The sequence below is a fragment of the Panthera tigris genome, chromosome B4, assembly GCF_018350195.1.
Source record: "Panthera tigris isolate Pti1 chromosome B4, P.tigris_Pti1_mat1.1, whole genome shotgun sequence".
Classification (NCBI taxonomy): Eukaryota; Metazoa; Chordata; class Mammalia; order Carnivora; family Felidae; genus Panthera; species Panthera tigris.
In genome coordinates, this window is record NC_056666.1 from 131571143 (window position 1) to 131586958 (window position 15816).

Below are 15816 nucleotides of genomic sequence, written 5' to 3' on the forward strand. Positions count from 1 at the left end.
GCAGGGAACGCCTGGGATGGGGGCTGCTGCGTCCTGCCCTAGGGTGCCCCGGTATATCTCCCGGGAGTTAGGTCCACCTCAACCAGCGCAGCGCTCACCAGTGCCTTTGGGAGAGTCCCCCGGCCCCAGGAATGTAGCAAGAGCAGTTGGGTGCAATATGCCACTGTGCCCAGTAAGGCCCAAGCCGCGTGAGCGGGGTTGTTACAAGAGTCTAGTCAATTTTCAACCTCCTTTGGGGACTTGGGAGGAGCTGGTACCGTGTGCTCGGGGGCCCTGCTTTTAGCGAGGGTGCGTTTTGCTCTACCACGCCAGGGGTGGGACTGCCAGTATCTCGTGGGGTTAGGGGACGATCTGCGACAGCGGCAGGGAAGGCAGCAACACCGGAGGCGCTGGCCCGGGGTGCCGGGATGCCCCTGGTGGAGTTGCCTCTGTCACAGGTTGGGGCCGGCTGCCCAAGCTTAACACCCAGCCCCAACCACCAGCACAGTGGCCCCAGCTGCCAGCCTCCCTTTCCAGCACTCACCTAGGGGAACTCTCTTTGGCTTCCAGGGCCATATGGCCTGCGCCCCTGCTGGGAAAGAGGCAGAGTCCTTCCGTCCTAGTTAGCTCACTGTGGCTCAGCTTTCGCGTGCGATCGTAACCAGTCACCTCCAGACCAGACACCCAGTGGGGTCTCATTTAGAGACTGATGGGAAACACAGCCACCTCAGATTGGGGCCTGCCGGTCGGCCGCTGCAGGGGAGTCTGATCTTTTACAGCGTAACAACTTAGGGTGGGGATTTGTGGCAACACCCAGAGGCAGTGCCAAGCAACGCCACGGACTGCCAGCAAGCAGTGCTTCCTTCCCAGAGAGCCCCGTCTGTCCGGGAGAGGAAGTTTGTGAGCCATTCACAGCCCCGAGGCATCGTACAGGGTACAGACTGCAGGGCACCTGGGACGCTCAGTTGGGTGAGCGGCCGGCTCTTGATTTCAGCTCAGACCACGATCCCAGGGTTGTGGGATGGAGCCCAGCGTTGGGCTCTGTGCTGAGCATGGAGCCTGCTTAAGATTCATTCTCTCTCTCTCAAATTAAATTAAAAAAAAAAAAAAAAAAAAGGAGATCCTATCCTTGTCACCAATGGTATTGAGAAGCCAGAGCTGGGATATTGAATTAAGATTACGTAGATTATAACCTGATGACACAGGGTCAGCAGGTAGCTCCCTCAGCATCCAAGCACATGTCCCCTCTGGGGATGTGAGACCCGTGGGGGCTGTTTTGATTGAAGGCACAGCCTCAGTACCACCCTAGAAAGGTAGTGTCACAGATTTATTATTACTTACAGATCCTGAAGCAAGGGGGCGCCCCTGGCCTGGGGAGGAGGACAGTCCTCCCTCCTGAGTCCAGAGCCAGCGGGAGATAAAGAGCAGGGTAGCGGGGCGCCTGGGTGGCTCGGTCGGTTAAGCGTCCGACTTCGGCTCAGGTCATGATCTCACGGTCTGTGGGTTCGAGCCCCGCGTCGGGCTCTGAGCTGACAGCTCAGAGCCTGGAGCCCGTTTCAGATTCTGTGTCTCCCTCTCTCTGTGACCCTCCCCCGTTCATGTTCTGTCTCTGTCTCAAAAATAAGTAAATGTTAAAAAAAAAATTTAAAAAAAAGAGCAGGGTAGCAAGCACCTATTACTTCCAGGTTGGTCGCGGTGGAGCTCACTACTTTTTGTAGCCTTAATTCTAAGTGGTTATTTTAAAAGGTGCTGCCAGGAGCAGCGACGCGGGAACTTACGGTGGGGATCCTAAGCTCAGACCCTTATCTTGGTGTCCAGACTCTGGTTACGAGCAGGGTTATCACACTGTCAGACGCCTAGGCAGCAACTCAGAAAGACAAAGTTGTTTTATGAGAACAGGGGCTCCCCACCTTCCCAGAGCGCAGGACCAGGCAGCCAGCCAGCTGCGGTCCTTCCCCTTGACCTGCAGGGTGGGCTGTGGAGGAGATGCTTCTGGGGGAGGGGCGTTAGGGATGCAGTCTCAGACCCACGGGTGCAGTGGGCGGGGGCTGAGCTCGGGCGGAAACAGGGTAACCGAGGGCGATCCCGTTCCTCCAGGTGAGGCTCGGGTGCTCAGTCTCTGGTGGCTGCCGGCACCGCTGGGCCCTGCTCCTCATGGGTGCTCATTGGCCGGTTCTGGTTTCTGTGGGCCGTTCTGGAGCTCTTGTTCCTGGCACCTCTTGTTGGAAGCTCGTCCAGAGGCACTTACTTTAAGATGAGAAGGATGGATTCCTGTTCCTCGAAAACTGTTCTCGGCCGTTTTCCAGCATCAGCACCTGGGCCAGAGGCCTCCGTGGCCTCAGGGCCCCGCGCCAGTGACTCTGGCTGCACCCTCCCCCGCTCAAAGGCAGCCGTGTGACCGGCGTCGAGGGACTGGCAGGACGCAGTAGCGATACTAGGTGGCACTGATCTAGACTTACTCTGAGCCGGGGTTTGGGGGCACAGGGTGGATTGTCTCCGTCACCTTCAGAGTAGCGCTTGCCTCCCACGTGGATGAGGAGGTGGAGACTGCCCAGCGGGCGGGTGGCGGACGTGGGCTTCACCCCCGGTGACCGGACTCCCAGCCTTGATGGTAACTCCTGCGCCGCCTCCTGCCTCTCTGGTCTCCACGGTGCCACCTTAGCAGCGACCAGCCCCGTGGAGCTGATGTCTCTGCCGGAGGTTGCTCTCTAGGAGACGTAGCCTTGCAGAGCCCCCTGTGAAGCCCGCATCACGTGACCACCTGCAGTTAATACAGAGCTTGTCACTATTAATAGGACGCATTTCAGTATCTGGTGACGGTGGTATTTTGAACTGGCCTGTGCCCTGACACCCCTCCCTGTCCTCTGCCTCCAGGCCTTTGATGTGGTAGAGAGGAGCTTCCTGGAGTCCATCGATGACGCATTGGCTGAGAAGGCCAGCCTCCAGTCCCAGCTGCCAGAGGTAATCCCCCGGCCTGCTCCCCGGCGGGGGGGAGGGGAGCACGCCAAGGCCTGGCTTTGCTAGGAGCAAGGACTTACCTTCCATGTCACTGTCAGGCCACTGACACGACTGGGCCAGAGCAGCAGGATTCAGGGGACTGGGTGACAGACTCGTTCCTGCCTGAGGGACTGGGGGACGATGCGTTCGCAGGGGCCCTTGCAAGAGGCCTCCCTGGCCCATGCAGGCAGCTTCACTCCGGCCCAGCATGGGGCGGGCAGTGAAGAATATGAGGAAAGGCCCTTCCAGTTCAGTCCCCGACCTCACCCTGTGCGTAGCCTCGTCACCCACCCGCTCACATCACCCACCGGCACTTTCAGAACTGACGGCACAAGTCGGGTCATGTCTGGCTTTCCTGCAAGAAGCCTGTCTGGGGCTACAGTGCGGCTTCATCCTGGCCCGGACCTCAGATCCTTGCCTTCGAAGGGAGGGGGTGGCTGGTGAGATGGTCTCCGAGGACCCGGCCTGCTCTGACCCCCTGATGACGGCCTGTAGGGTGTCCCTCAGCACCAGCTGCTTCCTCAGTACCAGAAGATCCTCGAAAGACTCAAGGCACTGGAGAGGGAGATTTCGGGAGGAGCCATGGCTGTTGTGGCGGTCCTTCTCAACAACAGGCTCTATGTCGCCAATGTCGGTGAGCCACCTACCCGTCCCCGGGCGGGGAGTGCTGGGCAAGAGGTAGCCTCAAGGTCTGTGTGTTCTTTGGACTGTCCGCTTCCCAGACACGTAAGCTCTCCAGCCCGCGTCTCCTGAGACTGTTGGATATGTCTCCCTGTTTTTCCGCAGGAGCGTCCCAGTCCCAGCCCGGGGAGCTGGAGGTACCAGCTAGGAGGCAGGCATCCCGGCTTTAGTCCCCGCCCTTCCCCAACTGACTCTGGGCGAGTTGCGCCGCCTCTCTGGGTCGCCTCAGTGGCTTCCTCTTCAGGAAGAGGTTGCCTGGCTCCAGAACACCCACTCGGCATCCCACAAAGGGCGGCGAGACGGGCTGGGTGAGCGGCCACAGGGATATTTGGATTTCATTGTGGACAGAATTAAAAAATGTAAAAAGATAAGCATGTAGCGAACCCCCGTGTGCCCATACCCTGGCCATAGCGATCACCTCCTTGGGGCCAGTCTCATTTCCTCTGCAGCCCTTTGTCCCCACAAACCCCAGACATCATGTCGTTTTCTCTTTGTAGATATTTCAGTATGTCTCCCTAGAGAAAAGGTCTCTTACTAAAATCCTAATCATCCTAGGATGACACTGGAAAAGTTTAACCTAATTCCTTAATATCATCAGCACGCCCTGACTGGTGACTCACCCCAGTGGTCTAAGCCTATTTTCTTTGCTCGTTTCAAGGATTTCCTTGGGTGAGATGCCTGACTTTTCTCTCTCTGCTCAACGTGTCCTGCCCCTCCCTGCACCCAGACTTTGCTCAGCCGCTCAAATTCTGCTGCAGGTACGAACCGTGCCCTTTTATGCAAATCCACGGTGGACGGGCTGCAGGTGACCCAGCTGAACGTGGACCACACCACGGAGAACGAGGACGAGCTCTTCCGCCTCTCTCAGCTGGGTGAGCGAGGGTAGGGCCGACCCCTCCGCGGCTCCCCCTGCGTCCTCTTCCCGTGTCCACGTAGAGAGAGGCGTGAAGGGCTTGCTTGGGCCGTGACCTTGGGGGTGGATCCCAGCTCTGCCCCTTACTAGCTGGTGATACGCAGAATTTCCTAAGTTTTCTGTGCCTCAGTTTCCCCATCTGTGTAATGAGAATCATAGTAACACCTATCTTGGGGCGTTGTGAGGGTCGGGAGTCCGTATGTGTCAAATGTTCGCGAGAGTAGTGAGCATGCGGTAGGTTCTGTGATCGGCGGAGACTGAAAGGCCAAAGGAGGCCCAGGATTGCAGCCACCTCGGCCTAGCTGCCCCCTCCCCCCAAATTCTCAGGGAGCTCTGCAGCCCAGGCCGCTGAGTGAGGGGGCGTTCTGATGGGGCTGGGCTCCGGGGACCCCGGGGCGCTTCGGGGTAGCCGCTCTCCAGGGCGTCCTGGTGTGACTTCATTCTCTGTTCGCTGGGTCTTCGTTGCCTTGTTTTTGTGGCTGTGTCTGGATCCCCTCCTTTGAGTTTTTCATGACGGACAGGATCTGGGATCCTGTTGTCCTCCCTCTGGCAGGTTTGGATGCAGGAAAGATCAAGCAAGTGGGGGTCATCTGTGGGCAGGAGAGCACCAGGCGCATCGGGGATTACAAGGTCAAGTACGGCTACACTGACATCGACCTACTGAGGTAGGTGGCCCATCCAGCTGCCCCCCGTTTGTTTGTAAGGCCAGAGGGCCTGGGCAAAAGCAGACTTTAGGCTCTAGGGACAAAACGTAGTTTGAGGTAATTCAGAGCCCAAGAAGACCTTTTTTCCTCCCAGAGATGTTGGCGTGTGGCCCTAAACCCAACGAACCAGGAGTTGGGGTTCTAGCATAGGGTAGCAAGCACCTGTTACTTTCAAGGTGGTTGGGGTGGAGGTCACTGCTTTTGGAAGCCTTAATTCTAAGTGGGTATTTTAAAAGGTGCTGCCAGGAGCAGCAAAGCGGGAACTTACGGTGGGGATCCTAAGCTCAGGCCCTTATCTTGGTGTCCGGACTCTGGTTACAAGCAGGGTTATCACACTGGGTCGTGTTGGGGAGCTGGGTCAAAGCCAAGCGTGGCGACCAATGCCACAGGGCCTGACACAAGAGGCCAGTGTTGGCACGAGCTGCCTGGTGTGGATAGGGACGGACCAAAGACCTGCTGGTCAGTGCTGTCCGTGGCTGGGGCCGGGGCAGAGGTGTGAGACAAATTGGACACAGCCCTCGGAGGACACTGCCCTTGTGGGTGCCACCCAGTGCTCGTAGCAGCAGATGGGCCGCGATGGTGATCATGGGCCTTCATTGTACCAAGCCTGTGCCCAGCTCTTTACGTGCGTTCTTACTCAGTCCCTACTCAGGTCTCGTGAGCTTGTTGTCCCAAAGCTGTGTTCTTGTGCGGAAATGGTAGCCTGCCTGGTCACAGGGCTAGCAGGGGGCCGAGGCAGGACTCGAACCCAGGCCTCCTGAATCCAGAGCAACGTCTTCAACATTGACTGGGAAAATAGGCTTGTGTGTGTGTGTGTGTGTTGCCATCGCAGTATTTGATGGGGGAGCCATGGGGGAATCATACCAAACACCCTGGCGTCAGAGCCAGGCTCGTCGTGGCCCAGAAGGCAGGAATTAAAACTCCTTACTCTCACCAAATTTAGGCAATTGAGTTTGGAAACTTTTGTCTCTGATTTGTGGGGTTCTGTTTGCTTAGGAGTTCTGTTTGCTTAATTGGAAGGTACACATGTAGTTTAGAACAATTCAAATAGCACCAAGGGTATACAATGAAAAGTAAGTTTTCCTCCCGCCGCAAGGCCGGACTCCTTCCCAGAAGCTGCTGGTTTCTTGTGTATCGTGTCCACGTGCACATGTGCGTGTGTGTGTGTGTGCGTGCGCGTGTGTGTGCGCATGGACGGGGCAAGCATCCTTTTTAATGTTTATTTTTGAGAGAGAGAGCGCATGAGCAGGGCAGGAGCAGAGAGACAGGGAGACACAGCATCCGAAGCAGGCTCCAGGCGCTGAGCTGTCAGCACAGAGCCTGACGCGGGGCTCGATCTCACAGACTGAGAGATCATGACCTGAGCCGAAGTCGGACGCTTAACCGACTGAGCCACCCAGGCGCCCCGAAAGCATCCTTTTTAAAGCACCCCCAAGTGCTGGCATCTGCTTTCCAGAGCGCCGCACCTCACTTATTCCCTGACGGGGGCCGCTGCTCTGTCCCTGAGGGCGGGGTGTGGGCTGCGGAGTCCCAGAGTGTGGCTGCATCAGCGCTCACCTCACCGGCCCCTACTCATGGGCTCCCAGGACGTTTCCAGACTTTGCTCCTCTGAGTGCCGTTGCCGGGAACCCTTCTGCTTGGCTCCGTGCGCACACGCACGTGTTAGAGTTCTGTGACATTCGCTGACTCTGCCAGCGCCTCCGTTAAGGGTCCCAGTGCGGGGGGGACGCGTACGTGGCATCTGAGTCGGCTGGGATACTTGTTCTGGAGGAGCCCAGGAGGAGTGGGCTTCTGAAAGCGATCCACCCCCTCTCGCCGTCCTCACTGCCACTGCACAGGCTCTGTGGACAGGAGATGTCGACCAGGGTCGGGAGTGGGTGCCCGACCTTCGCTGTCCTGACCCAGCTGCCCCACTCGCTTTCCTGGCCCTCAGAGCTTTTCCTTTAAGACACCCTCAGAAGACAGGTCTGTTTTCCTGGTTTTCTCTTTCCTGTTTCTTTTCCTCTTGTCAGATGTGCGTTTTAGTTTACATTCTGGGTAGATTCTTGCCCTTAGCAGAAAAATGTCCTCTGAGGGCCCTTCTGAGCACAGCTCTCCCCCAACTCTCTTCCTACAGTGCCGCCAAGTCCAAGCCTATCATTGCAGAACCCGAGATCCACGGTGCACAGCCCCTGGAGGGGGTGACCGGCTTCCTGGTGCTGATGTCGGAGGGGCTGTACAAGGCCCTGGAGGCAGCCCACGGGCCTGGGCAGGCCAACCAGGTGAGCCGGGCCCAGGCAGAGCCCTGCCAGCCGGCCCGCAGGGTGGCAAGCTCCCCCGGGGGCCCAGCCAGCCCTTCTGCTTGGCTCCAAAGTGCTTCGGGACCCAGAGCTCTAGCTCTCGAATGCCAGCCCTGGACAGCTTCTCTGCATTCAAAGCCGGGGGGAGAAAAGGCTCAGAGCTCCAAGAACACCCGTCCCACCCAAAGCTGTGCTTGTTCTGGGCTTGAAGCAGGGTCGGTCCCCACGGCGCTGAGCACAGCCGGAAGGGAAGAGGGAGAGAAGGAAGTGAATGTCCATGGGCAAATTGTTCTGAAGTCTGTCTGGGAAGGGCCCTGGACGGAGGACGAGAGCCCAGAGGGGTGTGGCCTGTGCCTCAGCCTCCCTCGGCCCCCTCCCCTCCCTCCCCTTCCCTCCCCTCTGAGCTGTGCCCCCGGATTATAGTTTGCTTCTCATCTCCGAGATGGGGTGATAACACCTAGCTTTTGGGGATTGTGTTGAGGGCCAGGTGTGATAGGTTCCCCAGCCAGTGGGAGCTGCTTATTTTCGCTGCACTTGGAACACACGTGTCAGATCGTTGTCACTAAAGCATGGCTTTGAGACAGTCACTTCAGGATGGTTTTGCAGGGAGGCTGCCTTTACCTGACCTTGGATAGTAAATTCAGGCTGTGTTTCTCCTTCCATTTGTAATTCCTATAGGAAAGTAATCTTTTCTACTTTGTCCTTTTTAATTAAAAATCACGCGGAAAACTCATGCCTGTCTCCTGATAACCCGTGTTCAAGATTTTTCACCTGTTTTGTCTTATCGTCCCTGCCAGTAGCCTTGTAACACAGGAGGCAGGGGCTCACTGACACACTGAGGCAAGGAACTTGGGGCTCACAGAGTTCAGGGTCTTGCCTGAAGTGACAGCGACAGAGCCGAGCCCACACCGGCTGGGGCTCAGTCATTTTCTGTGACCTGCCCCAGCCCCCCTACTTTACTTCTAAGAGACTCTGGCCAGCCATCCCGTAGAGGAGTTTGTGTTTGTGATCTTATTGTCAGTGTGATTTTTTAGTTTTGGTTTTTGCCATAGAATTATCTAGTGGCTTTTGCTGGGTTCTAGAAAAAACTGGATAGTGGATTTCTCTGAGGACAGGGCCCACCTTCACTCTGTATTCCCACTTTCTAGTATAAACGGCATATCGTAGCCTACAGTAAGTTCCAGGAAAGGAAGCTTAGTAATAACGACAATTCATACGGCACTTTTTAGTGGTCTCCAGAATGTCCTCCCATCCATTGTGTTTTTTAATTCCCTTAAAAACGTAGCGAGGTGGACATTAGCCCCCATTGTTTTGGTGTGGAGGCCAATACTCGGAGAAATCACAAGGTCACACCTTTACTAATGAGAAAGTTCCAGAAGAATTATCCTGAATACCTTGAAAAGCTCGGCTTACAGGCTTGACTGGTGGTGACTTCCTTCACCTGTTTGGCTGATGCCCCGTAAGCATCCTGATTAGGCTCTGGAGTTGTGGCCCACAGTCCAGGGGCCCCACCCCACTCCTCACCAGGTTCACCCCCCTCCTCCAGGAGATCGCCGCCATGATCGACACTGAGTTCGCCAAGCAGACTTCCCTGGATGCGGTGGCCCAGGCCGTGGTGGACCGGGTGAAGCGCATCCACGGCGACACCTTTGCCAGTGGCGGGGAGCGTGCCAAGTTCTGCCCCAGGCACGAGGACATGACCTTGCTGGTGAGGAACTTCGGCTACCCACTAGGCGAGATGAGCCAGCCCGCAGCGTCCCCGGCCCCAGGTATGCGCACAGCGTGGACAGGAGGCCGTGGGAGGAAGCCGGCTGGGGCTGTGGGGGGCTTTGCTGCCGGCAGTGGACACGGAGCCAGAGGCCTGGCCTGGCTACAATCCGGGCTCTCTGACTTTAAGCCTCTCCGAGCTGAGTTCAGCTTTTTTTTTTTCCCTTTTGCCTGTGAATGTGGATTATAGCACCTGCCCGCCTACCTCCTAAAGACCTGAGTGTGTGGACAAGCACTTTGCCAAGCCTCGAAGCCACATAACAGGGGTGACGGCTGCCACTGGTGTGTGCCTGGCACTCTACCCATGTAGTTCCTTTAGTCCCTAAAACCCTAGAGACAGATGGCATCCCTTCTACTGAAGAACTGAGGTTCTAGAAGGAAGAGACAGAGGCGAGGTCAGGCCTGTGGTCAGAGGGTACCCCGAAACCTGGCTCTGACCCTGGACAGTGTCGGGGGTGGGGCGAGATGCTTTCTTTTCTGCCTTTGTAATTCTGCAGTGGGCTCGCTCGGGAAGAGAGGCGGTGGTTCTTTTTTGTGTCTCTCCCAGCGCTGCTCAGTGTCACGACCATCGGTTCCTAGGGGCTGCGCTTCCTTTTCTTTTTTGAAACGAGCCAGCCTTAGCGCGCAGGCAGCACAGATGGATTTGTTCTCCCACGGACACTGGGGTTACTGGAGTGTTCTCTAGCTTGTTGTTATTGCAACCATATTTTCATTGGGCCGACCTTAGCCTACCCCTTGGCTGGCTGAAAGCGTCGTGGGAAGCCAGGCAGTAACCCTTTCCTTGAGCCTGCTCGGCACTCACTCTTCCCGCTTTGAGCAGCGGCCGTGCTTTGTTGCCGAGAGGATCCCCCTGCCCGCCTGGAAGAGTCTGCCGTGAGACAGACGTCCCTTCGCTGTCCCAAGGGGCAGAGAGCCAAGCCTCCCTCCTCGGCCCCTCAGACGCTGTTCCTATTAGGCCCTGCAGTAGCCCTGTTCCCACCACCCCAGGGATCCCCCCCGCCCCCAGCTGCTGCCTGCAGCCCACTGCTCTCTCTCTCTCTGAGCTACAGGAGGCCGCGTGTATCCCGTGTCCGTGCCGTACTCCAGCGCCCAGAGCACCAGCAAGACCAGCGTGACCCTCTCCCTCGTCATGCCCTCCCAGGGCCAGCTGGTCAATGGGGCCCACAGCGCCTCCACCCTGGATGAGGCCACCCCCACCCTCACCAAGTAAGCCCTCACCTCACCCCGGGCGCCCTCGGGCCCGCCTCCCGGGAGGGCCCTCGGACCTGGACACGAACGGCCGTGGGGCCGAGTCCCGGCCGAGCCACGTTGGGTGGGGTGCGCTAGTGTCCCGTACCTCTCAAATTCCCCGGCCCCTTCCCCGGGCTTCCCCCAGATGTAGAGGCCGGAGGACGCAGCCCTGCGGGTTCCCACAGCTCACTGAAGCCGGGCCTGGGAGGGGTGGAGGTTCAGGGGCAGAGCAGATGAGGGGGGCTGGGAGGAGACGGGTCGCCGATGCAGGCAGCCCGCTGGTCGTGTTTTCCTGTGGGTCCCACAGATTAGTTTTCACTTATGGGAAGGTTCTGTTCTTTTCTCTTTTCTCATCTTTGCCCGTCTTGGAGCACGCGATGCAGGTCTGCCTCCCCGGTGGCGTCGTGCTTGGGGGACATTGTCTGGCCTGTCCCGGCTTGCTGCTTGCCAGAGCCGGTGCTCTGACTGAAGTGTCTCATTTTAGCTTTAAAGGGAGTTGTCTAGTTGAAAGCAGGGGGAGCGGTGGAGGCAGCGGGAGGCCAGGAGCCCAGGGGTGAGTGGGCTGGCCCCTCCTCACCACAGACCTGCCTCACAGGTCTGGTGTCCCTCCCCCCCCCACTTCCGTGGAATGTCCACACCCCCACCCCCCACCCCGCCAGGGGACCCAGGGCTCCGGTTTCCACATTCCAGCCCGGCACAGAATAACAGGGATGCCACAGCCAGCCCACTCGCAGGATGCGGCCAATCGGAAAGGCCCTTTGGGAGGGAGTGGCCACTGCCTCCCAGGGGGCCTTCCCATCTCCCCGCCCCCACGTGCCCCTGCTCCCACCCCTGTGCGCCCAGGGGTCCTGCCGGGCTGCTGAGCGGCAGGCATCGCGAGTGTGTTGGAGCGGGCCCCCTCACCCCTGCAGGGTGAGCGGTGCCCACAGAGGCAGAGTGTGATAGCAGTGGTCGCAGGGCAGGCGGGAGAGCCAGCCGTCCTTCCGCACCTCTGACTCCTCGGGGCCCTGCATCTGAGCACTAGTCAGGGCCCACTGTGGGCGGGCTGGTGCTGGGGGCTGGGCAGTGCTGGGAGTGTGCAGGAGGGCGGGAGGGCAGGTGATACCGGCTGTTAGGCGTTCTGTGACGGGGGGGGGGGGGGGGGGGGGGGGGGGGGGGCTGCCCAGGGAGCTCTGACGACAGGGGCCCATCCCTACCCAGCCAGTGTGAGGAAGAGAAGGAGTGAGTGAGTTTTTTGGGAGAAGAATCCTTCCTGGCTGTGATCAGTGGGATCTGGAGAAGCTGGAATGGACCCCCTCTAGCTCAGTGCGGCTCTGAGGGTGGGAACGTCCCGTGTCCTGTACGGGAGCCACTAGGGTGTGTGGCCATCAAGCCCTTGAACCGGGTGATCCATTCTATTAAGTTCTAGTTAACTTTTTTTTTTTTAATGTTTATTTTTGAGAGAGAGACACACAGAGAGAGAGAGAGAGAGAGAGACACAGTGTGAGTGGGGGAGGGGCAGAGAGAGAAGGAGACACAGAATCTGAAGCAGGTTCCAGGCTCCAAGATGTCAGCACAGAGCCTGACGCGGGGCTCGAGCTCAGGAACCATGAGATAATGACCTGAGCCGAAATTGATGCTTAACCGACTGAGCCACCCAGGCACCCCTTTAATGTTTACTTTTGAGAGAGAGAGACAGAGCACGAGTGGGGGAAGAGCAGAGCGAGGGAGAGAGGAAGACACAGAATCCAAAGCAGGTTCCAGGCTCTGAGCGGTCAGCACAGAGCCTGACTTGGGGCTTGAACTCCCGAACCGTGAGATCAGGCCTGAGCCGAAGTCAGACCTGCAACCGACTGAGCCACCCAGGTGCCCCAAATTCCAGTTAACTTAAGTAGCCACCTATAGCTAGAGCTTAGAAAAGACATTTGATTTTTTTTTTTTTTTTTGTCAGTAGCTCCTAAGAACCTCTAGCTGGTCTGGCTCTTGTGGCCTGAGGGGCCGGCTGAGGCAGGGGCCTCTCTGTCGTAGGGTAGAAGCCAGGGTCCCTGACTGAGTCTCCCCTGTCCCCACAGCCAGAGCCCGACCCTGACCCTGCAGTCCACCAACACGCACACCCAGAGCAGCAGCTCCAGCTCAGACGGGGGCCTCTTCCGCTCCCGGCCTGCCCACTCGCTCCCGCCCGGGGAGGATGGCCGGGTCGAGCCCTACGTGGACTTTGCCGAGTTTTACCGTCTCTGGAGCGTGGACCATGGCGAGCAGAGTGTGATGACGGCGCCATAGCCCTGACCGGGGAATGTGGCCCACGCAGGACCTTGCATGGGGGCAAGGGGGCCCAGCTCTGGGGCGGGATGGTCCTTTTCCTACCATTTGCCTGTGCCCGTGGGGGCCGGTGTGCCCGGTCCTGAGCCTGCACCATACTCTCAGCCCACAGTGCTTGGTGCTGCAGGGAACATTCTCTGAGAGAGCACCAGTGCAGACTTGTCACCGCACAGAGGGCTGGAGGCCACTTCCTCGGGCAGACTCAGGACCACTGCGGTCTCAGAACACTGGCTCAGTGCAGGAGCCGCGCTGGCCCACAAGCCCGCCACTTGGGACGGAGCGTGGGGAGTTCTCCTGCGACCCTGCATGCCACGAGCCCGGCAGCCACGGCTTTCTCAAGGCCACCACCCTCCCCTGGAAGAGCCCGTGGCCACTGCGACTGCCCCCTCACCAGTGGGCGGTGTCCCCCCCTCCCTTTCTTCTTCAGCCTCCGGCGTGGAACCCTGGTTGGCATCTGCACCTTCAAAGCCTGCCCCCGTCCCTGGGCCTGCCCGGGGGGTTTTCAGCGGCAAATGTTCGGGGAGACCAGGGGAAGCGCCGGGAGCCTGGGGTGGCCTGCACAGGGGCAGGTCCGGTGGAAAGGAACGAGAGGGAACTGATCCAACAGGAGCCCCCCAGAGGGGGCAGGATGCGCGCAGACCGAGCGGGGACGGTGGCCGCTCTCGTCAGACCCCTCCAGCAACGGGGAGGCCCTGGGTCGGGGTGAGCTGGCTCTGCTGTCTCCCTTCCCGGGCCGAGGAAGGCCCCGGACCGGGGAGCTGCTAAAATTAGCCGGCTTTACCACCAACGACAAGTTCTATCGGCTGTAAGGAAAAAACAGGTCACGAGTCAGGCCTGGGGGCTCATTTGAAAGAACAGTGGGGAACACTTCCAGAAGGGAAGAGGTTTTGGATACCAGCTGCCGCGGGTGACCGAGGGCTTCAGAGACACGCACCGCTTTGACAGACACTTAGGGACAGGAGCAGACCGGCCCAGGCCCTGAGACCGTATCACACATGCTCTCTGCTGTCGGTGGGCAGAGGCCACCGCCAGGGCTGTGGGCCGGGAGTGCCGCCCCCCGCTTGGGGAAGAGGAGGCAGGAGGCCCACAGCCCTCCCGACTCCCACAGTGGGTGATGGAGCCGCACTCAGACCTTTTCTCCGGGGTCTGAGGCCTCCCCGGACCCCTCTGCCCTGCCCCGGCTCCCAGGCCCCTGGCCCACGACGCCCCAGACCCAGCTCACCAGGGACCGCCGCCGCGTGCGGTCTCCAGGGTGCCCGGACTCCGGATGATCGGAGGCCAGTGCCGAGGCCCTGCTCGTTCTGTGGTGCTCCCCGCGGCCGAGCGGGGCCCAGGGTGCTGCGCTGGGGGGGGCAGGGGGCAGTTTCCGAGGGGGCCGTGCCCGAGGAGGACCGGCGCCTCTTGGCGGGGACCCTGACCACGGAGCTGTGTCTGTTGCGCAGGTGACACAAGGGCTTGCGAACAAAGAGCGTTCTTTTCTCATCAGGCTCCTCGGAATGTCTCTGTGATGCTGTTTGGTTCTAGAAATAGAATCACTTTTTTACTGCAATAAAGGATATGCCTTTATTCCTGGTGGTTTTGCACAACATGCGTTTACAGTGCTTCGGGGACGCCGGGCTGGCGCCATCCGTAGGGCAACTGACTCTTGATTTTGGCTCAGGTCCTGATCCCGGGGCCGTGGGATCAAGCCCTGCGTCAGGCCTCGTGGTGAGCGTGGAGCCCGCTTGAGATTCTCTCTCCCCTGCTCCCTCCCTCTCTTTCTCTAAAAATAAAAATTAAAAAAAAAAGTGCAGTTACTGAGGCCTCCCGTCGCCGCGGCCTCGAGAAGTGGAGCCTCCCGTCCCCGTCGGCAGCCGGCGGCCCCAGCTCGCTTGCCGGGCGGTGGCAGAGCGCAGGTGCGAGGCCCAGCCTTCTGGTGGGACCCGGCCTGCCAGCCTCACCGCCCAAGGGGAGAGCGCTAGGTTGTCCTGCAGCCCTGTCCCCGCACATCCGGAGAGGGTGACCGTTCTCTAGGCCCTGTGGGCAGTGGTGTGGCCGACAGAGCTGCAGGTCACTAGGACACTGCCCTCCCCCTGTCAGCAGTTCGTGGACATCCAGGGAGTTGCTCTGCTTTGTTTTGGTTTTGTTTGGGTGGAGGACTTTCCATAAATACTGGCCTCTTCCTGCTTTATAGGAATTAAGAACTTCCCCCTCTAACAAGAGCGTCTGCTTAGAAACAAAAGCAAAAGGTCAGGGTTTAGATGGTGGCGTCTGAGGCTCCCGATGCCCCCGCCCCTCTGCCGGGAAGGGGCTCTGGGCCGAGAGCCTGCAGAACCGTCTTCCAGGCTCTCTCCCCCTCCTCAGCTTCTCCAGCTGTCCCTCGGGAGGCCCATAGCACTGCTGGCCCCCGAGTCCTTCTGGAGGCCGGTGTCAGCCCAGCACCCTGAGAGGGAGGTGGTGTGTGTACCTTCTCTCAGAGCGACTGAGGCATAGACAGGTGGGCCTAATCCCTGCCACAAGTGGCCCTAGCCAAGCCCTAGGCCCCTGGGTCTCTCGTAGCACCTGCTCCGTCCCAGAAGTGGGGGCAAGGCACTGCCCTCTGCCGGCTTTGTGTTCCCTGTTCCCCACCCTCGGTGTCATTCAGTCCACTTGAACCTGCCTCCTGGGGCCGAAAGGGGCACCGGGTCAGCCTCCCGGTTCCCTTTGGTGGATTAAGCCGTGAAGCAGAGAGGGGTAGTTGAGGAATCTTAGGATTTCAGAAACGGCAAGGGTCAGTTCCAGGAGGAGAACCAGGGCAGCCAGGCAAAGCTGCGAGGCCGCAGGCCCGCGCTGACGCACAAGGCAGACAGATGGCCAGGGCCGGCGCTGGGCCAAGCCAGCAGGGCCCCCCCCTCCCTCCAGCCTTGACCTTTAACCATCCCCCCACCACCTCACTGGGGAGAGCACTGTTTCCCTGGGGCCTGGATCAAATAGAACCAGAGAAAGCCCA

General features: G+C 59.1%; 1 protein-coding gene across 1 annotated transcript in view; it reads left to right on the plus strand.

Moving 5' to 3' along the window:
- TAB1 (TGF-beta activated kinase 1 (MAP3K7) binding protein 1) overlaps window positions 1-14414 on the plus strand; it is a 33037-nt gene extending 18623 nt beyond the window's left edge. The window contains exons 4-11 of the mRNA XM_042993304.1: window positions 2854-2940; window positions 3472-3610; window positions 4416-4529; window positions 5124-5235; window positions 7391-7535; window positions 9100-9322; window positions 10370-10526; window positions 12602-14414. Coding sequence (XP_042849238.1) covers window positions 2854-2940; window positions 3472-3610; window positions 4416-4529; window positions 5124-5235; window positions 7391-7535; window positions 9100-9322; window positions 10370-10526; window positions 12602-12809 — 1185 coding nt within the window. The 3' untranslated portion in view covers window positions 12810-14414. The remainder of the gene's footprint in view (window positions 1-2853; window positions 2941-3471; window positions 3611-4415; window positions 4530-5123; window positions 5236-7390; window positions 7536-9099; window positions 9323-10369; window positions 10527-12601) is intronic.
- Window positions 14415-15816: the final 1402 nt, after the last annotated feature.